General features: G+C 51.8%; 1 protein-coding gene across 22 annotated transcripts in view; it reads left to right on the top strand.

The window, feature by feature from the left end:
* The window catches only part of ARHGEF7 (Rho guanine nucleotide exchange factor 7), a 97,915-nt gene extending 73,803 nt beyond the window's left edge, over positions 1-24,112 (top strand). For 9 of the 22 annotated variants that reach the window (XM_089899357.1, XM_089899352.1, XM_089899355.1 and 6 more), the window contains 9 exons: positions 1,649-1,727; positions 1,916-2,055; positions 4,723-4,947; positions 7,011-7,104; positions 9,274-9,363; positions 12,232-12,408; positions 20,246-20,345; positions 20,583-20,658; positions 21,668-24,112. In XM_089899357.1, coding sequence (XP_089755483.1) covers positions 1,649-1,727; positions 1,916-2,055; positions 4,723-4,947; positions 7,011-7,104; positions 9,274-9,363; positions 12,232-12,408; positions 20,246-20,345; positions 20,583-20,658; positions 21,668-21,790 — 1,104 coding nt within the window. In that variant the 3' untranslated portion in view covers positions 21,791-24,112. The other 13 variants (XM_022576736.3, XM_022576734.3, XM_022576739.3 and 10 more) reach the window with 10 other exon arrangements.
* Positions 24,113-24,967: the final 855 nt, after the last annotated feature.

Below are 24,967 nucleotides of genomic sequence, written 5' to 3'. Positions count from 1 at the left end.
GTTTTCTCTGAGCTGCGTTTCTGCATACGTAGCACATTGTTTGTTTTGTCCCCGACCAGAGCTCTAGTGGGTCCTGAGTCCAGAGTGTCCGTGGCTTGTTTGTACCTGCACAGAAAGCTTTGCCACCCAAAGGGGAGTGTCATCGCACACTCCACAAGGAGCACTTTAAAATTGAGGAAGCAGCTGTACACGGGCAAGCCTAGAAAAATAATACCTCTTAATCTGTAAGCCTGCCGCTGACTGATGTCTGGCTGAGGGAGCACCTGCTCAGGTTCCCCCAAACTGGCGGCTCCCGCTTTAAGTGGCCTTGGTCCTTTTCCATCAGTGTTCTCCAGCTTCGTGCTGTACACCCAGGAGGCTGAGTCGGGGCCCTGCTTTGGCCTGCAGGAGCTGAGGTTGCCGTCTGGGACAGGCTTAGGCCCCTAGGATGTTGGCATTGACATGCCACCAGCAGAGCACTGTTCTCCCGCCCTGTGCACGGGTTCCTGGGGGCTTTCTCTCCAAGTGCTGTGACCCACGGTCCACGTACTGTCAGTATTCATTTCTGGCTCTAAGGGATGTTAAAAAGCGCTACATCCAGCAACAGTGAGCACGTCCTTTCCGCCGGGGTTGCCGCTGCGCTGAATGCAGCCCTGCAGCTCTGTTTCCTGGAGAGTTCTCGGAGCTGTTGGTCACCCCTGTGCCTTAGGACTCTTGGAAGGGCGTCTGTCTGCATCTAACCACGGCTGTGCCGGTGCTACCCTGTCCCGCCTGCTGAGCCCCGGTGGCCCGTGGCCTGGATGATACCTGTCTCGGGAGGGGAGGGGTGGGGAGACCGCCTCGTGCCCTGTGGGATGCTCGGCGTCACCCCTGGCCCCCGCCCTGTAGACGTCAGGAGCCCTGTGGGCTGTGGCATTGCCGGCGCCAGGACTCCCGCCGCCACCCCACTGAGAGTCCTGCTTCTCGGGGGCGGCTTGGCCCCAGTCCTCAGGGAGAGACTTTCCCTGAGGACTTGCTTGGCCACCGCGTTCCGTGGTGTGTCTGTTATTTGTGCTGGTCCCTTCCGGCCCATTTCCGGCCCCTCTCCGTGGACGTTCCCGCTCCCCTCCCCAGGCCCTCTGTTGTCAGAGCGGATGGGCTGGCTGCTCTTTTCTGCATTTTGTGCAGCACTCAGCACAGCTCTCGACTTCCTGTCTGGTGACGACCACGCACAACTACCGTACAGTTCCTCTTGCTCCAGTTTCCTCCTTACTTTGCTTTCAGACGTGGAACTTCCTCTGCATTTCTTTAAGGCAAATCTGTGCTTCCTTTGCATAAAGAACATCATTTAAAATAGCCACTGTAGACTCTAGTTTTTTTATCATGATGTGTAATGTTTTTGTGTCCTGCTGTTGATGTTTAGAGTAGCCCATCAGATGAAATTTTTTTTTTTCTGGTTTGCCGCCCTGTACCTTTTTGCTGGCTCATTTCTTGATTCTAGTGTTACGATTTCTTGTTTGAGATAGAGGTTCATATTGTACATGCATTCGGTACAAACAAAAGAGCATTTTTGCTTTACAGAGACAGTTCCTCTGCTATTTCTAAAATCATGTAATATTTACTTTATTAATGGTATCTTCTTTACTAGAAAAGCACTAATTGTTTTTTTTTGGGGGGGGGTCTTTTTTAGGGAAAGCTACCAACGACAGGAATGACAATCACAAAGCTTGAGGACAGTGAAAATCATAGAAATGCATTTGAAATATCAGGTGATAGGCACAGACTCTGTGGATGCCCTCTGTCCGGGTGACCAGGCAGCTGGCCCTCTGTGTGCAGGCCCTTGCCGACCCTTCCAGGGGGCTGACACGGCAGCGCTGTTGGCCCTCCTCGGGGGTGCACGTGTGCGTGTGTGTGTGTTCTGCCTGCTCCCCGTTTTAGCTTTGTTTCTCTCTTCCAGGGAACATGATTGAGCGGATCTTAGTGTCCTGCAGCAACCAGCAGGACCTGCACGAGTGGGTGGACCATCTGCAGAAGCAGACGAAGGTCACCTCTGCGGGAAACCCCACCATTAAGCCTCATTCTGTGCCGTCTCACACCGTAAGGGCCCCCGTCCCTCTCCAGACTCCGGGGTCAGCCTTGGGTTTGGTTGCCAGCAAGTGATCAAGTGCTTTAAGGCATAGTCAGCCTCTGGGTCAGGAAAGCACATGTGCGTTGTGTTTCTCTGCAAGCACTTGCTCACTGCCAGTGGATGGTGAATCGCTACGCTCATGCACACACACACACGCGTGCGCGCGCACACACACACACACACACACACACAGTTCATGGCCCCTGGCTAGGAAGCTGCGTGTGCGCGCGCACACACACACACACACACACACACACACACACACCCACAGGGTTCATGGCCCCTGGCTAGGAAGCTGCGTGCACACACACGCACACACACACACACAGTTCATGGCCCCTGGCTAGGAAGCTGCGTGCACACACACACGCACGCACACACACACACACAGTTCATGGCCCCTGGCTAGGAAGCTGCCTTGCTCAGAGCGGGTCGTGTAACCTAAGTTGGTTTCAACCAAAAGCCTGAGAGCCACTGGTCCATAGAGGGCTTTTCTGAGCATTTTAATTGTATTTATTGTGTTTCATCAAAAAAACAAACAGTGAATACTTACGATGACAAAAAGGACCAGATTCATGTTGAAGGCATTAAAATGTAATTTTTGACTCATTGTTTTGATTGTAAGAAATCTGTATCTTCTACTTTTAGAAAAGCTCAATAGCTCTTTAAGTTTTTAGATACTTAAGCATTTCAACATATATCAGCACCAAAGTGTCCGTGTTTAAAACTTCTCTTTACTGGTATTGAATCATCTGATCATTCGTCATCTTTACCAGATAATATTGAAGAACCAGGCAAGAGCCTTCTTACAAATGACTAGGGTCTCACAGCATTTCTGGCTGGTGGGTTCTTCTTGCCATCCTTGCCAGCCTGTGATGATCTTTACTGGGAGTTTTCTACCCCCTGTGGTCGCCATCCTTGGGGTTAAAGTTTTAGCTCAGGGACGGTGGCCATGGCGCAGCGTGCTGGTCACAGGTGCAGTGCCTTAGGCCATTTCTCAACAGTTTGGGGGTTAAAACTGCTCATTTGCTTCAGCTAATGTTTCATTTTGAATGGCTCCACCATTTATAACTTTTCCATACTTTTAAAAAATATTAAAGATGCTTAGCTTTCACGGGACTAAATTTATCCCAAGGACATATGTGCGTCCACGTGTGTGTTTATAAGGAAAAGGGAAGTGCCTTCTCGCTCAGATTGTCTGTAACAGCCTGAAACTAACCTTTATAAAGTCACATCAAGTAATACTGTGCTGTGTATCGGGACGCTGGCCGCTCTCGTTCCTGTTCTTGTCACATAGTGGCAAGGGAGTTACAGCCCCGCTGTCTGGAGGGCACTGTGCCCCACACGCAGGGTTGTCAAGTGTTGTGTGCTCTTCTTACGGAGGTTCTCTCTGGGGGTGTCTGTGTTCTCCCTGTGATTGCTGTGTCCAGCTTGAATAATACTCTAACTTTAGCATAAAGCTACCTCTCTTGACTTTTACAAGCAAGGAGAAATAAAAGCAAATGTTACTTACCGTGACATTGCTAGAAGGGATGTTTTGCGCAATTTTCTCCTTTTGTGAATTATTTAGTTTGAAAAAATTATTTTGTAGTGGTTGTATTAACACGTTACAACACACACACACACCCAGCACAGGTGTGTGGTCACTGCAGAGAGTCCACTGCTTCTGTCCTTGGACACCAGCCTCAGCTAGAGCCTGGGCTTCCCTTTAAGCCTGTTTTTCAGGTATTGTTCAGTTCTTCCGAATGATGATCTCACTCAGGTTTCCAGCTCACAGAACCACTCAGCTCCTTCTCCTGTTAAGCATACTGTATTGTTTTCGGCTAATTTGAGTTCTTTAGCTAATTTTGAACGTTATTTATTTTATTTAACATTTTCTTATTTAATTGTCAGTGTGATGGAATACTTTTGGGTTTTCTAGGAATATAAACCCCATTAATAAGGTCCTTCTGAGAAATTAGATTTATATAACTTTGTTTTGATTAAAGCTGATTTTTCTGAGAAAATGTTTTATCCCAGGGATTGGCAAAATTTTTCTAATAAAAGACAGGCGGTAAATATTGGAGGTTTTTAGGCAATATGGTCTCTGTCACAATTACAGTTTGTTTTTGTTATACAAAAGCAGCCACTGACAGGAATAGGCCTGACTGTGTCCCAGGAGCTTTTTTTTTTTTTTTTTTTTTTTTAAACAAAAACAGGGATCAGGCCCTAGTTTTGGCCACCCTTGAATCAGTAATACAGCTGGGGAGGTAATCATTACCCTCGCCATAATCACATTCTCAGTGCAGGGAATGCCCGTTCTGTCATACAGTTCTGGTATCTGTACTAAATGAAATACCTTTTTGCAAACGTGAGTCCATGGCGGTTAAAGGTGGTGGGTGGAATTTCCGGGTCTGGACCCCCAGCGCCCCGCTGCTTCCTGACCCCAGCTCAGCTGCGGCCTGGAGCAGCACGCGGGACGGCGGCTCCCCGCTCGACCCAAGTGGCCCAGAGACTGAGCACCTGGAGAGTCCAGAGCACTGCCCACAGGCTGGGGCTGCCCCAGTGGGGCGTCTTGGCGGGCCGGGTGTGTTTGCTCAGGGCTCCCCTGACACTGAACGGTGTCTCTGCTCTCTCCCGCCCTGTGCCCCGCGCAGCTCCCCTCCCACTCGGTCACCCCGTCCAGCAAGCATGCGGACAGCAAGCCCGTGCCACTGACGCCCGCCTACCACACGCTGCCTCACCCCTCGCACCACGGCACTCCACACACCACCATCAACTGGGGGCCCCTGGAGCCTCCGAAGACCCCCAAGCCCTGGAGCCTGAGCTGCCTGCGACCCGCACCCCCTCTCCGGCCCTCAGCTGCTCTCTGCTACAAGGAGGTGAGCCCCGACTTGACGGCTGGGCGTGCTACTTCGGCCGTTCCCTGCTTCAGCCCAGGGAGTTCAGAAACGTGGGCCATCCCGTGTTTGCGTCTGTGACATAAAGCAGATCGGCCTCTTCAGAACTGTGAAGGGTCTGCCTTTGTTCTCTTGTCACTCCTTCCTGTGGTCCTGGGAGCCCTGGGGAGACCCTCATGGCGGGGCCCTCTCTGTGCCCGTCACGGAGGAGCTGTTTCTGTGCCCACCTGCCCTCCGTTCCCTTTGCCCAGAGGCCACGGAGCTGGGAGGCTTCGCGTGGGCCTCCCGGCCTCTCGCTGAAAGAACTTTGAACTTGGTTGTGATGGGTCTCCGCTCACTGTGTGCGTGCCACTCTGCCACACCGTGTGACCCTTGTCAGGCTTGAGCTCTTGCCCGGGAACCCTCCGCCTGGTCACCTGTGTAAGGCGGAGGGAACGTTTACGGGGAAGGGGTGGGTGAGGGCAGCGCTCCTCGTGGCGTGGTCACAGCGCACCCGCTCTCCTCCACTCGGACAGTGTTTGCACGTGTCTGCTGTTCCCTCCCTGCCCTGATGAGAAAGGGAAGGGACTCGAGAAGTAGGGTCCAGGAGTATCTGCCCTTGAGGAGGCTGGTGATGGTGTGAAATGATGAGTGTGAGTGGGGTTTGGTTACCACGGGCGTGGCTGTGAGCCTGGTGTGAGCCTTTGCGTGTCCACGAGGCTGCATTTGCAGAGGCCCTGGAGCAGACACCCCCTCCGTGCTTGCTGGCAGCCCTAGGTGTTTTAAGACCTATAGAAGAGCACAGCGTGAGTTATAGTTAATCCTTTATGTTTCTGTTAATGAATTTTGGTTTTTGTGACGTGTACCTTGCGGGTGTCCCTGTGCCCAGGTCGGAGCGTTCCTCGCCCTGGCAGCGCCTGGAAGAGTGCTGATGTCTGTGTTGCAGGCGTGTGGGCAAGCCCTGGTGATCTCATTGCTGGGGAGGGAGAGTGGGGCGGAGGAGGGAGAGGAAGGCGTGGAGGGGTGTGGCCGTGAGCACGTCCAGTGTGCTGAGCACGCAGACCGCCTGGTGGAAAGTGGTCACAGACGAAAGGCCGAACAGAGCACTGCCAAGTGGGCGCTCTGCCTGGCTTCACCTCCGTTGCCCAGGGCTCAGGGAAGCCACAGGACACATGCTGGCTTCACCTCTTTAGGGACTGATTTCTGCTGCACTTTCAGGAGCTTTAAAATTTTCATTTTCACGGGGAAGATTTTGAAGAGACACCTTAAAAACTCAGGCTCTGTTCTCTCTGCTTTTCAGTCTGATCCATCCCATAGCACGAGTCATGTTCCGAGTCTTGGGTTCTCATCGTAAGGTTCACCAGCGGTTTATATAATTTAAATGATGCAGAAGTTAGCCTTTCCTGACATGAAAATTCAGTATACGCTTGACAGTCAAAACCTTGCCCACCGTGTTGGGCTTGGGCCTGCTCTGTCTTCCACCTTCCCCTTCGCGGGGGGGTGGGGGGGGTTTCGAGCGCTGTGTTGCAGGGGAGGGGTAGACCCTGAGGCGGTGAACGTAGCTCTGGGCGGTGGGAACGCGAGCGGGGGCTCTGTCTTCTGCACGCCTCTGCCCTCGATCCCGTGGGCTGCTCTTAGACCCTTTTCTTCTCCCTTGAGGCTTCAGACGCTTTCCTGAAGGAGTTGTGTTTACTTGCCTTTCTTTTAATGGTGGCCTTAGTTGCCCCTCTCTGGCTGGTTGGCTGCAGCGGGGGGGCCTGCCCCAGAGTTAGCAGCGCACAGCTCCCTGCGCAGGCCTCGGCCAGCTGGCCTTTCCAAGCCAGGCGTGGCTGTCGTCCCGGTGCCCCCGGATCCAGGTGACACGAGGGTTCTTGTCAGAGTCTGCGCCCTGTTGGCTGTAGATGATGCTCAGCAGCCGGCAAAGAACGGTCAGAGCTCGAGGGGAGCAGGCGCCCCCGCGGTGCCGGAGTGTTTGCCGCTTCACACCTTCACAGTGGCCCTCCTCGCGGACCCGCGCAAGTTCCTACCTTTGGGGTCTGTCAGCCTTTCCCCCTTTGCTTCCCTAGGATCTCAGCAAGAGTCCCAAGACCATGAAAAAGCTGCTCCCCAAGCGCAAGCCTGAGCGGAAGCCTTCGGACGAGGAGTTTGCGCTGAGGAAAAGTGAGTATACCTGCGAGGACGCGGGGCTCTTGGTGCGTGGGCAGGGAGGCGCCGGGCTTTCCAGGGCCGCACGCGGGAGCCAGGGCCCAGCTGAGGGTCCCCTCTAAAGGACGTAGCTGGAGCGGGGGAGGTGCGGGTCCACGGGACCCGCCCGGCCTCCCCTGGGTGGGCCTTCCCTGGGTGGACGTCTTTGCGGGGCCCCTCGACCCGGGGTCACCCTGGCTTGGGCGGCGGCTGCGGGTCTCCGCCGTGGGACCGACCCTGTGCTTGGAGGGCCCCCGTGCTCCGTGAGGACTCCAGAGATGCCGTGGGCGGCGTGGACGGCGCCTCCAGGTCCTCGGCCTCCCGCGTGGATGCGTGGCAAGAGCGACCCGGCGCGGCAGGCGGGAGGGGCTCTGCGGGCCGCCTTTGCAGCTCCCCCCGCCCCGAGAACTGCCACGGGGCTCTGTGACTTTCCGGACCTTTGCTCCTTTTGCCCACACCCATTTTGGATTCACTTCCAGAAGAAGGCTTTTAGACTGGAGCCGAGTAGCCAGCGTCACCCCGAGGAGGAGGCGGCTTGGTGCAGTGGCTGCAAGTGGGACCCCCCCCCCCCGCCGCCCGTCCTTGGCGAGGGTCATGGTGGCCCTCGGGAAGTGGGCGCAGGGATGGCCCGGAGGCTGCTCCCGGGTGAGCTCCCTCCGCCCGGGCCACCTGACGTCCCCTGCCACAGCCCCGCTCGTCCTGCTGTCCTGCGGTTACTTGGTCACTTCCTTAGATATTGAGCGCACCTGCGGGGCGCCTTATGGAGCGGGGGAGGCCGAGCACCCCCGTGCGGAGGGTCCACCTGTGCAGAGGGTCCGGCCGGGGGTGGACACCAGCTCCGCATGTGCAGCTCTGAGCCAGGCCTGGTGGGCCTTCACCCCCAGCGCTTGCCGGGCGCCTTCTGTGTGCGGGCGCTGCGCTTTGCGTGCCACGAGCGTGCTGACCCATGTCTGAAGATGGAGGTCTGCTTGCATCAGCGGGACAGGCAGCATCACTCGTGCGGCTGCCCTCCTGTTGGCAGAGGGGAGCGGCCTGCCCTGCCTGTGGGCGTTACCTCCCAGCGTGTCCTGGAGCGAGACTAGTTAAACGTTGTTCTTGCGGAAACCCGTTAATGGCCGGTCCCAGTTAGCGGAATTTAAGTCGGCTTTTCAGCCGCCCCTCAGCTCTCTGTGCTGACGCTGACTCTTAGCAGCGAGCATGCGGCCCGCCTTGTGTGTGTCTATATCATACGATGGCGTGCAGGCTTTTTGATACAGCTTATAAATAGTTTAGTCTTCCATTCTTCCCACATTTTTTTGTTAGAGTAGTTGAGCATTTTAAAATATATTCTAAGTAATATCTTAGCAGATGCAGAAAAGTCTAATAAAGCAGAAAGCAGAGTTGAACCACAGGATGGTATGAACTATGCTGGGTGCGAGGGTCTGCGCCCGGTACCAGGACCTTTAGGGGCCCTTGCTCTGCTGGCTGCACGCTCCACGCACGTGGCCTCTTGAGTGCAGAGGAAGCCGGGTCTGGAGCCCAGTTTACGGGAGAGCTCTGGAGTGTCCTAGATTAACTCTCTAGTAGGAACTTGTGGATCAGAGGAGATGCTCGCTTTAAAGCCTTTGGTAAGTAGGGTCAAATGGCCTTGCCAGGGGCTCATACCTGTCTTCACTCCCCCCTCCCAGATGAGGATGGAGGGAACTTGTCCTTTCTGATATCCACGTCCACACTGAGAATTCTCGGGCATTCTGATTTTTGTCAGGCGGACATGTGAAAACATGATATGTAGTTTTAATTTTCACTCCTTTTCTTGGTGAGGAGGAACATTTTTTCCTTTCTGATTGTTCTCTTGTGAATTGTTTGTTCCTATTTCTTGCCTTTTTTCATTTTCAGGGTGGGGGATACTGTCTTTCTTGTGGGTTAGTAAGACAACTTATATGTATATTTAGGATATTAGCCCTTTGCCAGATATGTTGCAGGTAAAAAAATAAAAATCCTTCTGAATATAACTATCTTGTGAATATCAGAGAACATTTATCTGGCGAGAAAACAAAAGGAGGGATTGTTAGTTGTCACCATCGTTGGTTGAGTTGATGATTTGTGTTTGTCCGGTTAACTGTACTTGTTACTTCTGGGTTGTGATGGGTTGTGTGTCCCTTGCAGGCACGGCTGCGCTGGAGGAGGATGCCCAGATTCTGAAGGTCATCGAGGCTTACTGCACCAGCGCCAAGACGCGGCAGACGCTCAACTCGAGTAAGTGTCGTGGGAACCCGCTGGGACTCTGGTGGTTTGTTTTGCTTTTTAGAATCATGACCTGAAGGACACAGCTGTGGGCCCTGGGCAGGCTCGTGGGCATGGTCCCCGGTGAGGGCGCTTCCGGGGCCTGGCCTAGCGTCCCTCAGTCAAGGGAAGGGATCTGAGCTGTCAGTAAAACAACTGGTTTCTAGAGAAGGTTCCGCTGGGAAACCTGGAAGTGTAGGGCACTGCCAGAGTTTATCAAGCGCCCTCGGGTTGGAAGACAGCGGGGACTCGCTCAGCTCAGTTGTTTAAGCTGTTTACACTACGCGTGTGGTACTGGAGTTTGGGGGGGGGGGCTGCTCCTTAGAGTTGTCAAAAATATAAGCCTAGAGTAAGAGTTCCTTTAGCCCTCCCCAACTTTTAAAAAATGATTGCACTTAAAAATTTTTTGAAGTAGACACACCAGTGATATCGGGTAGATTTCAGTACCACTGAGTTTACCTGCATCTTATGCATAATGTCTGATGTGGAAACAATGTTAATCTGTTGTGTGAACACTAAAAAGACGGGCTCTGGTGTGGAGCTTCCCCAGCATTTGGGAGTGTGGGGTGCAGGGTGGTTGCAGTAGGTGTAGTCAGGATGTGGTTTGTCCAGGAGAAAAGGGGCTGAGCTTCCCTTCCCCTCCCTCCCTTTCTTTCAAACTGGATGACATATATTACTCCTGGCATGAAAACTGGTTTCTGTTAGATTTTGTGTTTTTGGCCACCTTGACTTTTGGCAAATTGCTCAACTCACTTCATTGGCACCACCTGCAATGTGGTGGTTCAACCCAGTGTCACGTCTGGTGTAAACCAGTGATGGGGAGAAAAAGAAAAGGCGGACAGACAACCGCTTGAGCTTCCGTTAAAGATGACTACAGGTATGAGGACAGGGCCAGCGGGCTTAACCCCGGCTGAATCTGCAGGTGATCTAGAAACTTCTTCATGGCTGGTGGTTGACGTGTCCCACCTATGATGTTAGGACTTTCGGTCCGTCCTCCGTCTGATGAAGACGCCTGTTTGTAGTGACTAGTCAGCAGAGCAGGAGAGGAATGGAAGGGCCTGCAGGTGACGGAGCAGTAATTTGTCATTTACGATATTACAGTCTCCTATAGTTGTTAAGAGACTGTATTTTTAGGTAATAGGCTATATGTGGCCATTGTTTTTTGGGTTTTGAATTTGAGAGTTTTAAAAAATTATTCATCTCCACTTCAACTATTTGAAATAAAATTTTAACCGGGCCATCTCAGGCGGACCGACCTGGTGATGTGAGTTTTGTGTGAGCTTTTGTGTGAGCTGCGTTGCCTCATCCAGGAGACGGGGGCCCTGCTCTCCTGTGGCCCTGGTGTGTGCAGGTCTCATCGCGTTGCCTGTGTTATGTGTTTCCACTTCTATGCAAGAAAAGCACTGGACAATACAGTGTTTTTTGTTTTTCACTGATATTATGGGCTAACCAGTCTGGGGCCTCAGAGGTCTTACAGTCATAGATGACCTTAAACTGAACGTTCTCAGGAACAGGTAGGACGGGGAAATGGGTCCTTTATGTTGGACAGGCAGTGTACCTAAGAATCTAGAGATGGGGTCAGGTGCATCTGACCCCAGAGCAGCTCTGTCCATATTAAATGCATAGTAAGAACAGTTGGGACGATATATCTCACCTAAAGCTCAGTTCTGTTCAGTATATGTTTGGATGCCAAGAAGCCTTCACCATCCAGACATCTTTAGTATTGATTTCCTCCCCAAGGACCATAGGGATGTAGTCGAAGAAAACCAGCCGAGCCCACTGCTCGCTCTTGTTTTGGTTTGGGAATGGGTTTAACTTTGCCCAGAGCAGGAAAAGGACAGAGCCCGTGGCTGCTGTGCTGAGCCATCCCTGGTCCCCGTCAAGCGTGTGTGTCCTCCGGCCCCTCCACGGGCCCGTTCCAGCCTGCGCGTCCCACTCGCGGCCGCCTGGCCAGCATCACTGCTCACGTCGCCAGCCACTCATGGGCTCACTCCTCTTCTCCCATTTTGTGCCCACTTCCTTCTGCCGTCCTGCTTTTGACACAGGGGCATTCCCTGTTCACGTCTCCCTTCATGGCAGCGGGAGGGTCTGCGTCCGGGTTGATGGCGTTTGAGCAGACGTGTCTCCCCGCCATGTCCATTCCCCTGGCTGAGTGGGGGTGAGCGCCCTGGGGTGGCGGGAAAGGGGAGCGAGGGGGAAGGGGCCTGTGTAACCCTGTTCTCCGCCTGAAGTTTTCTCAGTCACTACAATGTGACAAGGTAAGTTTCGACCCCCATTGCTAAGATGGCTTCTGGTGATTTCAAGTCTGGTGAAGAGATAGCTGAAGAAGTCCACCAGAAATCCTTGGAAAGTATTTTGCATTCAGTATATCCGCATTAAACACATGAACGGTTCCTTTCACAAGTGTCCCAAGTGAGACTGTTTGTTAATCGAATGTGTGGCAGAATTGGTTACTTGTCAGATGTCTTTAGAATTTGCTTGTGAACATGGGCTTAATTTGTAAAAGATTTCGTAAGTGAGGGCTTAATAGCAGTAGCTTTAAAAAGGAACAGTTTGGAAACAGACTCGTGACCTATGTTTGTTTAAATAACAGTTGGTCTAGTTTTAGTCTAAGGGTTGTGCTAATTAATAAGTTCGTAGATAAAACCCAGCCATAAATAAGGGGAAATGAACGTTGTTGCCGTTTTTTAACAGTATTTTCTCTTTCCCTTCTCTTCCCATCACCTTTTGCTTTTGTTTCCATGTTTTCGGTTGTGGCTCTTCCTGCCGTCCTCCTGCTCACCCACCTCTGCCTGTCCCCCCACCCGCTGTCGTCCCACTCCCACCCCCGCCCCGTCTTAGCGTGGCAAGGCACTGACCTGATGCATAATCACGTCTTGGCTGATGACGACCAGTCAAGTCTAGACTCCCTGGGTCGTCGCAGCAGCCTTTCTCGTTTGGAGCCTTCAGACCTCTCGGAAGACTCTGACTATGACAGTATATGGACAGCCCATAGTTACAGGATGGGTTCTACATCTCGTAAGAGCTGTTGCTCATATATCTCTCACCAGAACTAATGCACTTCTGAGCTTATCTTAACAATGCTTGTTGTACCGCAGCCTGCTTTTCTTAGATGTTTTCTTGCTGTTTCTTGTCTCTTTTATGTGATATTTTAACAACTTTTGAGAGCGTTTCTGATATTTCCCATTGTACTTTGTGGCGGTTTAATTGCCATTTGGAGCATCCACTCAAGTTACTGACTGTTGAAGGAGACGGTGCCCACACAGCCTGCACCCGAGGGTCCTTTCTCAGCGGGCAGTGGTGGCTTTACGTCTCCGGATGGTTTGGTTTTTTATTCTCAGTGTAGCAACTGTCTCATTTCTTTTTAGATACAGCCGTACGAACGCTTTTGTATTTTATACTGAAACCACACAGGTTTGTGATCTAAGTGCCAGCGACACGGAGGAGACCCTGGCCTTCCGTACAGGGATGTAATTTTGTGTGTGTACTGGACGCGGCGACCCAGTAGCTGTGGAGAGATAAGAAGACGACCCGTGCCCCGAGAGCGCCGAGTCCAGATCAGACGGCCGAGTGCCGGGCTGCCCCAGGGCCCTGGGCGCCGCGAGGAGCCTCTGTCGGCGTGGCGGCGCGTGGGGGCCCGGCCGGGCGGGGGCACTAGTGGCGAGTCCGCACGCCACAGGCGGCCGGCTCCGCGGCCCCGCTTCTCCGCGGGCCGGGCCCTACGCGCCGCCACGCCAGACTTCCCTTAGTTGGAGGAGTTTCTCTTGAGAGGCACGTGGCGAGCCTGTGCCGCTGCAGCGAAGGGTTAAAGCCCAGCCCCCTAGCGCGTGGGTCAGGCTGTGTCCGGCCGGTCGGTGTGCCGACCCAAGCAGGCGGTGCTCCCGGCATCCACGTCCGAGCTCACTGCCCGTGACGGGCGCATGGCTTCTTTTCAGCAAGAGCTGCCGTGAGACTCCCCTGATGGCCCCCGGTGGAACGTCACCCTCACTCTTGATCGTAACGGGGTTATGAGTCGCCCGAAAACCTGCTGAGTTGCCACGTAACTCACTTGCAAGAACGTCTCAGATTTGGAGGGACCCCCCGCTTCCCTGGGATTCGTTGTAAGGAGACCTCACTGCCCTCCCTCAGACCGATTTCTGCTTCAGAAAGAACTGAATGCGCCCTGTTGCATTCGGTGGCAGCACTCAGTCCACACCCGGTCCACACTGGAGAGGAGAGCGGGGTCCCTCCCGCGCACGCCTGGCTTGGTGTTCAAGTGGGACCGGAGGTGGTGTGTTAGGGACTCCTTGAAACCAGCTTCAGAAAACGAGATGCCGTAATAAGTGGGAGGAACACCTTCTCCTCCCTTCAGGGTGGCCGGGACCCTCTGCCCCCGCCACACCTCCCCCGCCAAAACCATGTGTTCGGTGTTCTGACCTTGTCTGCACAGAGCGGCTCTGCTGTGCTCCGCCCTGTGTCGGGGGGCTGGTCCCACTGCTCACAGCCCAAGGTGCCCTCCATCCTTCCCGGCAGGAGGCCCCCCCCCCCATTGTTTAGGGAGCCGGCACCCTCAGAACTGCGTGCAGGGAGGTGGTTAGGAAAACCAGGAAATCCAAACGTCTGTCTGTTGTTCCCAGGTAGCTACTGAACTGCTTATGCCATCTGGAGGTTTCAAATTTTTGTATCAATTAGTATGAATAAGAAAGTTGAGGAGCAATCTTTTAATATTCGTCGGAGCCCAGAATTCACCCGTGGTAGAGACGGGCTTATATACGTTCAGCCAAATAGCAAATGGGATTGTGGGAGAAATAGGTTAACTCCAAGGTTCACATACTTAATATCATGCAATGAATTTAGAAGCGTTTTGTTTTACTTTATATCACGTCAAGTAATACATTGCAGCTTTTCTGATACTCACAGTAGAGGGTCTTTTGTTTGCTTGGAGACTGTGATAACGTGTGTTGGCTTACATGCCTCGACCATGCCTTAGTGAGTTTGGGTTTGTCGTGTCATGTGCTGTGTGCACCACAGCTGCTGCACTTGGGTTTCTCTTTAACACCAAGTGTCATTTGGGTTGTCCTGATGAGACATTTTCGTTGATATTCTGTACACCAAAGTTTTGACATTTTCTCATCATTCCTTTTTGTGCCAGTTAAAGCCATTTTGACGATGATTTTTTTGTTGATGCTAAGATCACTGCAGAATAACAACCTGGCTATTTGTTTGTTTGGATTTGTTCTGATGTCTGGCACCATTAGCTCTTGTGACCTGGTTGGAAGTATTAGTGCCACTGGCTTGAAAACAGTTCTCACGTGGCAGTAGTGATGTGGCATCCCAAGGCCAGTGTTTCTACTTTTGTGGAACTTTAGTCATGCTGAAATAGTACCTTACATTTATGCAATTCTGTAATATCTATGTGTACAGTTAGTATTATAACGAAAGGGTGAAGAATCTGAACTAGAAGGTAGGTTTAAGCCATTACCAGGCGCTTTTGCAAATGGCCTAAACGGTGTTCCCATTGAATTGACACTTGCCACAAGTATATAAGCTATATTAATTATGTGTTTTGCATAAAATTGCGAAAACACAGTGATTTGTATATAGTGGTATAAGACCTTGAAAAAAATCTATATATTGTGCTTTTTATTTGTGAACGGGAAAGCCATTTTCCTTGGGTGACTGCCGTTTGAGACTCCGTGGGATGTACACCTGAATGTTGCATTGCACTGTACAGTATGCATATTGTTTGTGGTTGCATATGGCAATGAAGTGTTTGTTTTATATATATATAAAAAAAGACATCTGTTATGTACAGTTGAAATAAATTTTGCATTTGCTAGCCTGTGGCCTTTAATATTTGTTATGTGGGGCGGAGGGCGTAGCAGAGTTTGCAGCTTGACGCTTGCTGTTTGAATGTAACCTCTTCCACAGGGAGGCCGGGCAGTAGAACACCTTTTATCTGCCTTGATAGCAAAGCTTGCACTTTCTTAGGTTAAGTGTGTTCTGGACGATGCAAGGTGACTCTTTGTATATTTTTATTTCATCGGTTCCCCTCGAATTTTTTTTAAAACAAGTTTTCAATCACTGGGATGTTTGTTTTCAGAAAGAAGAGTTCTCTCTTTTTTGATGGGGGTGGGGACGTGTGCATAAACGGAAAAAAGCCCCGACTTGAATGTTTCTTACCGAGACTGAGATCAGTTTTTAATTTTTGTTTGGTAAAGTGCATGTCCAGCTGACTAGGAGAAGCAGAATGAAAGGAAAACAAGTACCTGTGGCAGGTATGGGGCCAGGACAAGGTGCAAACGATAAACAAATGCACATCCCTCTCTAAAGAGGGTCCTCGTGTTTTTGTTTTTTAAGAAAAATGAATTAGAAGCTTATCATAGCCATAAATAACAAAGTGGCCTTTCGGAGAGATTTTACTCAGTAGACTTTTTTTTAAATGTAACATTTTGTTTCATTCTGAAAGTTACTTCAGTTTCTGTTGAGTATAATTAGATGCAGATTTTAGAAAGATTACGAATTTAAGAAGTCATGTGAATTTTGCTAGAAATGTGCTGGACCGCTGGCTAGATAGGCAGATGTTCTCTCCTGACAAACCTACCCTGTCTTTAGGCTCTCAGTGCAGGCCAGCCCCCTCGCAGGGCAGACGCACCGCATGCGCCCTGGGTGTGAGAGCCGCAGGCCATCTGGTGAGGCACCGGGTGGCAGGCTGACCACCACAATGGCACCTTGGGTTGAGGCCCTTGCTGCCTGGGCAGGTCCTCTGTCCAGGAGGTGGGAGTGCTGCACGCATCTGTGTTTCTCAACCTAAGGTCCACAGTTCTCTGGCGACCTGTGATTGTTTTAGAGGACAGGGTTCTGACCGTGTCTCCAGCTTCTGGATCACACGTCTGAGTGAGTTCATGGCCCCCAGCACCTGCTCCGTCTCCAGCTGAGGGCACAGAGCGGCCCCTTCTGGTGGCAGTGCAGAACTGCCGCATCCCTGTCAGCGGGCGCTGGCGGCTGGGTTGGCGCTAATGATTATTATTTCATTGTATTCATCCCCATCCTGAACAACAACAAAGCCACCCAGCACTCGTGTGTGTGTGTGTGTGTGTGTGTGTGTGTGTGTGTGTGTGTGTGTGTGTTCATAGACACAGGTGGGATTATAGGCCAGTCCAGCACTCCTCAAACTGTTAACCAGAAAACTGCAAAATGTTAATATTGATGATGGGGGGGGGGGTAAAGTTCAGCACTCAGACAAGCTTAGGAAATGCTGAATTCAAGTTAAATGGGTATTTTTCCTGAAAACCTTCAGTACGCTAAGTGTGCACTGTGAATCTCCAGGAGGTGGCTACAGCATTCAGAATTTCCCAGTTACGTGTTGCAGAATCCCAGTTATCTCTTGGAAGCACAAAACTTTGTGTTTAGTACAGAGTTTGGGAAACACAGATCTTGAGTGTGTTGGAACATCCGTGAACACACTTCATCTGTGTCTCGGCCCCTTTTAGAGGATTTTAAGTAAAGTGAGAGAGCAGTCTGTGGTAGTTCTGCTGTTAAACGGTTTTTCCAACCTAACCAATTCAGAGAAAAGGTGCTGTGGTACCTTTAAAAATACTAAAATGATCTTTGAGAGAGCTTGTTAAATCTATCTACTCTCTAGAACTTTGTTCTTAGAGAAATAGTCAACTTATTTATAAACCTGGCTGGAGAATATTCCTTTGTTGTTTTACTGAAAGACTATCAATTTTTTTCAGTTGTTTTACAAAAATATGTTATGTTGAAACTAGGAGGCCCATGGATTTCTATTCAGGCTGATAAATAATCTTCCTTTACAAGCCTCCTGGCTCACCATCAAATCCATAAATGACATTTTTCACCGTGGCACGTTTCAGGAACCCAGCAGTTAGTACATCCTGTCTATAACGTAACATTCTCATACTTACATTTGTCGCCTCCTTGTGTGCTTTAAGTGTATTGGCAAAAATAAGAACAACGTCTGTCTTGCTTGGGCAGTTCTTGAACCAGTTCCCACACGTTTAATAAGTTCCCCTGATTCAGTCACATCGCATAGTGGAGTGTAAGGCTTTTATATTTACAAACTCATCTGGTAAAACATATCTATAAGATGCAACTTTTAAATTAATCCCCAGAACAGCTCTGCAGAGGTGGTTGTTTTGTTGTTCTCTCTTACGCGTGGTGGAATCGAGGCTCCGCGGATCGGTGACAGGCCCGAGTTTATCGAGACCCACGGACCCGTGAGAGTGAGTCCCTGCAGCCCCGGGCCCTGCACGACAGCCCGCTGTGCTCCGACCCGCGCTTCACAGGGTCGACGTCCCTCGTGATTCTATTTTATGTGTTATTTGAAGAATTTACTGCTGCAAACACGGGATGTAAATAGGTTGCCTAGGAAGCTAGAAGATGCAAAAGTAATTGAAATACATGGAATTTAGTCTTCCCTAAAGCACTGTTACGTAAGAAAACATTTCCAGCCTGTTGTCTCATTAGCTAGTTCACGTGAAGAAATGTTGTATTAGAAACCGAACGTGACAGATACACCACGGGTAGCTCTTGATCTGGCGGTAACACAGCAACGTCTGGGCGCAAAGCAGGTAACAGCGGGAACCCTCAGGCGCTAAGTGGTCTGATGTCACCTGCCTGCTTCTCTTTACAGGGAAAACTAAGTGGGCCCCTTCACTGTCCGTCCGTGTGGTACACACCTCTGAATCTTTAGGAATCCTTGTCTGTTTTTAAGGAAAATAACCCGAGTTCACTTTTCCTGATAAAAACACGGCTGGCATTTGCGTTTGTGTCGGAAGCGCAGGAATTTCTCGACCTTCAGAATTCGTCACCTGGCAGCGTCCCTGTGCTTTTCCTCCGTCGTGTTTCACGTGCGCGTTTCCTTCTCAAGCAGCACGTTCCCACACGGCCCAGACGTCCCAGGAGCACTTCCCGTTTACTGAGAAAGGCCTGGGAGACGCCGTGCCCGCAGCCCCGCACGGAGGCCCCGGAGCAGCCCACGGCTGTCAGCGTGACGAAGCCTTTCATGGTGTGTCCCTTTGTGGGCCCATGTCGCCTTCTGTCTGAGAAGTCGCCCCCTGGCCGCGCAGGTCACTGTGCTGGGTGGGGTGTGAGCTGGGCACCACCCTTCCCCCGACAGCCAGAGCTGCAGCTACTGGGGGCCCGCACCTCGGTGTGAACACGAAGGCACTAGCGGAGGGTCGTCTTTGAAATAGTAATCGACAAACTTAAGTACAGATACGCTCCGATACGCCAGCTCGTTACGGCTTGTGACAGAATTCTAAGTACTGCCTGTGATTATAATACGGAAGTTCTGCTCAGGACGCATAAAGCCCTTCCTTTACTGGTGTGAGGTACCTATTTATCTGTCTAGAAGTTCGTACTGTGTAACGTGGAATTGTCCTTGCCCACCCAGAGCTGAAGTTTCCTCTGCCTGCGACAGCAAAGGAGGAGGAGGTCGGCGTCCAAGCAGCCTTCCCAGCCTGTGGGGTGGGGGTGGAGCCGGGCCCTGCAGACGCAGGGGGCGTGTGGGAAGGCTCCCGGGGCCGGTAGACGGCGGTCCTCCTCTCCATGTCATGAGCTGCCCTGGGGGTGACGGACGTGCTCTCTGGATGTCAGGAGCATCGAATGAGTCTCTTGTCATCAGGCTTTGACAGTAACCACCAGCCCTGTTCTGTTCAGAGGAGTGTAAGCTTGCAGTAAAACGCTGGTGAAACCATTAAGTCCTGTCCTGAAAACGTGTGTTATACGCAATGTCCCCACGACGTGAGGATGCACAAGTGCCATCTTACAATGTGACAGACCTTTGGGAGGGCAAACTAAGGGTAAAGCAGGAAAAAAACAAGATCAAGCAAGCCGAACCGCCATCTCCGTGATTAATGAGCATATATCCGACGTCACGTGTATTTTAATGGAGAGAAGCTGCGTTTATCACAACACCAGCCGCAGTGGGTCTGTGGTGGGTTCTGTCCTTCCTCGAATGTGCATCTGATGTAATTTTACAAAAATATAAGTGATATATGTTAGTGCTGTACAGTATAACCTTTTAAAAAGTTTATTTTCTTCCTTGCACCCTTAAATAAGATTGGATTCTCGTTTTTCACCTTTTATAACGTTTGGGTTTCCCAGTTAATTTCTGAAGTACGTATTTTGCAGTAAATGTTTATCAGGCCACTGTCCTGGGTAAGCTTTTGTGCTGGATCTTGGTTAAATGACGTAAACATTCCTCTGATATTGTAAACAGTTTACTTCCTTCCTTTGGGAAAAACGTTTATATGCCAGGGAATGTAAATAAAGTTTTCGTAAGAGAACCAAGTAATAAAATGCACTTTTCTTAACCATGTGCTGTAACACTGTTAGCCGTTGCTGGGGAGCTACGTGTCATAAGGGCCAGTTCATTGACTTGATAAACAGTTGGTATATGTCTACTGCATGATCCGATGGGTCTTTGTAAAATTCCTGGAATAAAATGGCACAAAATTTGGTTGATACGAATATCCCTAAAAGGTTCGAATATTTCCTCCAAAATATCCCGGGCAAGATGGTCAGAACCTTCTGTTGAAGGTTTCAGGGTTTAAAAGATCCATGGTCCAGATTAAGAAACTGAAGCTTAATAAATGGCAAAGAAAGCTAATGTTTCCTTTCCTCGGTCATGCTTTAGGCATGAAGAAGGCTGGGTTCAGTACACAGAGAGAGGGAGTTTTCAAAAGTTGCCCTTCCCTGTTTTACCTAGAAAATATATTTTTTAACGTACTGGAATTAACACCTGGAATTTAATATTAATAATTAAGTAGTGTTGTATAGTCAAGTTCTCCTTTTAGTTCTGCCATGGTATTTACCTGAGGGTGTTTTGTTTTGTTTTAAATGATGATAGGTTCACGCAAAGAATCTGCGCCACAAGTTTTGCTTCCAGAAGAAGAGAAAATTATAGTTGAAGAAACTAAAAGTAACGGTCAGACAGTGATAGAAGAAAAGTAAGCTATATTCCAGTGCTTTAAAGCGGGCGGGGGAAGGGGGTTGTCGGGGGAGGGGTGGCACCGGCTTCAGGATGGTTCCAGGAGGGCCGGGGTGTGGACTTTCTGGCTGGGGTCAGCGCCCCTGTGCGCAGAAGTGGGCCTCCCCGGACCTAGGGCCTGGGCGTGCAGGGCAGGTGGGCAGCATGTGCGTCCGGGGAGGCTCCGGGCGTCCCCTCTGACCCGGTCCTTGTTCAGGGCGCCTTCTCTTCTGCCTAGGAGTCTTGTCGACACCGTGTATGCACTAAAGGATGAAGTCCAGGAGTTACGACAGGTGGGTCGTCGTCCGTCATTAATCTTCCTTTTAACGGGGGAAGAGAGGGAAACACGGCGTTAGAAGTGAATCCAGCTGTCCATAAGCGCAGTAATGCGGAAAAGAGAGCCTGACTCTCAGTATTCAGATTTCAGAAGCAGGACAACAGCTGGTCTTCTGTAAATGTGATAGACCAGGAAGTGAATCTTCAAAGCGGCTTTCTTTTCACTGCACTGTTTTTGACATCATAAGCCATCCCAGATTCTGCTGGAATAATCAGGCAAGAGATCTAAAATTCCATCTAGTTAAACAGTTTGATAGGTCCCCACTGTGACCGTTCTCTTCCACTTTCTGGTGCAACAAACACATGGTCCTTGTTCTTGAGAAGCCACATGAGAAAGTCAGTTAAACTTGGCTAACTAGCCAAGCGTACTTTGTGTGTTTGTGCGTTACTTGTTTGTATCAGTGGCTTTGGTGTCCGAGGAGGGGAGGCCGAGGAGAAGCCTGAGGACGGCGTGGCCTGGGCTGGGCAGAGGGCGGGCGCGCCAGCCATGTGCTCAGAGCTGCCCTTGGCCGTCCACATACTTTCTCGTCCCCGTTCGAGGGCTTCCTCGTTCTCAGCAGCGGCATACGTCTGTGCGTGCGGGGGGGGGGGGGTGACGGGTCCTAACTCAACTCAGTCTCTGTTGCCCCCCTTCTTATAGAGCTCTGTAGATGGGTCATCGCAGACGTGGAAGGAAGTAGGAGGGACGCGAGGTGTGCCTTCTGTTATTTTCAGCCGTTCACTTATTCTCTTGTTCACAGTTACAAGTGGGGGCCCTAGGCCTGCTCCGTCTGTGATTTGTCTTGGTGCCCAGGAGCAGCTCTGCGTCCATCAGACACTGGGGGGTCCTGGTCACCGCACCCCTGGCCGCGGCGCAGGGCGGTCCCAGCCCAGGATTTCTTCCAGTGAGGCCCCAAGTCTCCTGGGGGAGGGGGTCCGCTTCAGCACTGAAGGCAGTTAATACCCGCTGGTCTGCTTCACTTACAGGATAACAAGAAGATGAAGAAGTCTCTGGAGGAGGAGCAGAGAGCCCGCAAAGACCTGGAAAAGCTGGTGAGGAAGGTTCTAAAGAACATGAACGACCCCGCTTGGGACGAGACCAACCTCTAAGGAACGTTCTCGAAGACCGGTTACGAGACCAAGCTGGAGCCCCGTGACCACACCCGAGTGACTCTCAGGACCACAGAGCAGGGCTGCACGGGAGTCCTCTTGCCTCCTGTGCGTAGAAAAGCTGCAGCTGATCACGGCCGCGGCGTTCCTGAAGAACCAGCGTGAGGTGCAGACGCCGAGGCCGGACTGCGCTGCCTTCCTCTCAACATCTCAGTACCTCATTCTGCAGTCAGTGCAGTGACTGCGTCTGGTCTTTCAGGCTTTGATTGAATATATATAAATGTTACATATACGTTGCCTGTAAATGCTCCATTTTGAATGCGTATCCGTGGTTGCTGTTCGGGGCTGACGCCTGTGCTGCAGTCTCCCTCCACTCACCTCTCTGGTCCCGTGCACTGGGACGCGTGCTCACGCACTCGTGGAAAGCAGAGTCTGGAGAGCGCACAGGTGTCTCTGGGAGATGCCTGCTCTGTTCTCCGCCACCGCAGTGCTCCGAAAACGCCTCCCACTGCAGTCTGCCTAAACAACTCACCTTGTTCGTACCTGCAGAGACACCTTCATCCCGCTGGAGAGTCTCCTGGTAAAGCAGTATCGCAGTCACTGGCGTGCGGCACTCTGGCTGAACTCGGGGGTCTGGGCCTCAGCCCCGAACCCGAGGAATCGCGTCTGCTGCCACTGTGTCCAGCGACAGGTGTGCACGCGTCCGCTTCTTGTGAACACCTGAGCGTCGGAGGGTATCCAGCCCGCTGGGGGGGACTGACGTGTAGGCTGGTTTAATAACTTGGCCAGGTGCACTGTTTTGTCCTCCCGCCGAGAGAGCAAGCTCACTAGAGCCTGTAAATAAAGTGTGTTATTTATTACACGTCGCCACAGCCCGCGAGGGTGAGCTGTCCTGCGGGTGGGGTTTGTGTGAGGCCGGTCTAACCCCGAGACCTGCTCTCCCGTTGGGTGCAGCAGGCAGGCCTCCTGTGCTCGCCGGAAAGGCAGTGTTTCCACTGTTCCAGCAAGAATGAAGCAATATACACATGAGATTCCCCTAAGGGGTGGGAGCTGAAACGTGCCCCTCCCCCGTCCCACCTCCACCCCGGTGTCCAGACAGCAGGGGACACAGAGGAGGAAGCCTGTCCTCTCCATAGCCCCGGCCTCGGGTCCAGCTGATTCCTGTGCTCTGCCCTCTGCTCTTATGAAGAGGCCGTTTTTAAAGTGAGATAATCTTTTACTACAGAGAACAAGTGTCGTGTCTTTAAAAACCAGAATCCCAGCACCTTGCGTCGGAGACATCTCAGAAATGCCCACATGGCACCAGATGTGACTCTGTGAGCTGTGCCCTTTCACGGCATCGGACGGTCCGATGTCCCCGAGCTGAGCGGCTCGGTCCTCGTGGCCCCCATGGTCCTCGGCCCACGGCCTTACTCTCAGGCTCCCCGGCTCGGCCGTTACCTGCTCAGCGGGTGTGCCTGGGGCCCGACGTTGAACTGCCCACACTCGACCTTGTTACGAGAATTGCCAGCTTCCTGTACTTAGCACTGTGTTCATTAGTGCTAGGGCCAGAAAAGATTGTCTCTAGGGTTTTTTGGTAAGCCCTGTTTTTACAGTAGTATCTTTCGATGATGCATAAGACATTGCAGTGGGAAGCAGTCCAGTTCGAGTGTACTGAAGTTTGCTGTCTCGAGCAAATTCTAACTCAGGAACCATTCATCACCTGATCTCTCCAGCACTTTGTGACGGCAATGTTGCCGCCAGCATCCTGGGACGGGGCTCTTGCAGAACCTGCCTTACCTATTGATTTTAGCACCGCTTCTCCTGAAGGGGTGACCGTTGACATGCTTGTGTAATGCATTACCTTTTCTTCCCGTAGATCCAAGGTTTGACTAAGCTTTTGAGGGAGCAGAGAGGATGGGTCTGAGCAGCTCTTTCTAAAAACCTGTCCTGTCGTAAATGGACTGCACCCGTTTCTCCGTGTGACCTTCTGAGGGGCTGGGGGGTGGATGGGGACGTCAGGAAGGGCCACCTGCCTGCCGGAGTCACCTCTGCTCCCACCTTTTGTGGATGAGGAGACGAAGCCATTGCCTCGCCTGGGACGGGAAGCGCTTGGAGGCGTGCGCGGCCTTGGGACGCGCTCTGCGGTGGGACGCTGCGGCCCGCGTGCGCCTCCGCTGTGGACTCCCGATGCCCCCTCCACGCCCCGCCCTCATTGCTCGGACACGCGGAGTCCCCGTTCACAGCTGTGGGGACGCTTCACGAAATGCCACAGGCGGTGTCCTGGCCTTGACTACTCATGCTACATTGTTGTAATTATTAAACTATTTTTCTTATGTTACAGACATGTCACTTTATCTGTGATGTGTTTTTTTCATGTGTGTGTTACCTTTACACTTTCTTTTGATTTTTTTTTTTTATATCTTAAAATTCTGGTTTGAATTTTTGACACTGGAAAATACCACATTTGCCTTTAAAATCTAGGGTTTGGGAACACTGCAAGATAAATAAAAATAGAAAACAAAGTTTGGGGGCAGGAAGTGGGAGGAAAGGCTGCCAGGTGCGGCTTCCACTTCGCCTGCCGTCCGTGGACTGCCGGCTCCTGTCCCGGGAGCTCCCGGTAAACCGAGCGAGGGGCTCGATGGCTGAGCACTGCTCTCTGGGTTCTGTGGGTCCTTCTAGGAGTGTCGCGTGGCAAACGAAGTGGCTTCTGTGATGCAGCCTTGCCCTTCTCCCACACGCCACCCGGTTTAAGGAGGCCAGAAACCTGTGTTCAGGGGAGAAGCCAGGCGGGCGAGACGGGGCAGAGGGTTCCCGGCGCTCCTCCTTCCCCAGCGCTTCCACCCTCGACCTGAGGACGGAGCTGGTGGCACGGTTGTCACAGTCAGCGTGGCTTAAGGGAACGTTCGGGTAACTCGGGAGCCAGGGTTTGTCACGTTTCGGTCGGATCTCAGGGAGACGAGCGGTGGACGTGTGTCTTGGCAGACAACCCAGTCTGTCTGTCTGTCCCTGTGTGTGCGTGGTCCTCAGGGTCCTCTGGTCAGGCCCCGGCCCTCCAGACGGCTGGCCTGCAGGGTGGCGAGGGCAGACCGCAGGTCCCTGCAGCTGCGAGCTGGCGCCTCCCCCTGAGGGCCCGCAGCCCTGTGACGGGGGCCTAGAAACCTCCTCTGAGTTCTAACGTTTCCATAGAACTGGCCA

The sequence above is a fragment of the Delphinapterus leucas genome, chromosome 18 (assembly GCF_059928025.1).
Source record: "Delphinapterus leucas isolate spDelLeu-1000000601 "Yukka" chromosome 18, BTC_Dleu_Yukka2, whole genome shotgun sequence".
Taxonomy (NCBI): Eukaryota; Metazoa; Chordata; class Mammalia; order Artiodactyla; family Monodontidae; genus Delphinapterus; species Delphinapterus leucas.
Note: the sequence above shows the minus strand (reverse complement) of the source record. Positions and strands in the feature narration are given on the sequence as shown.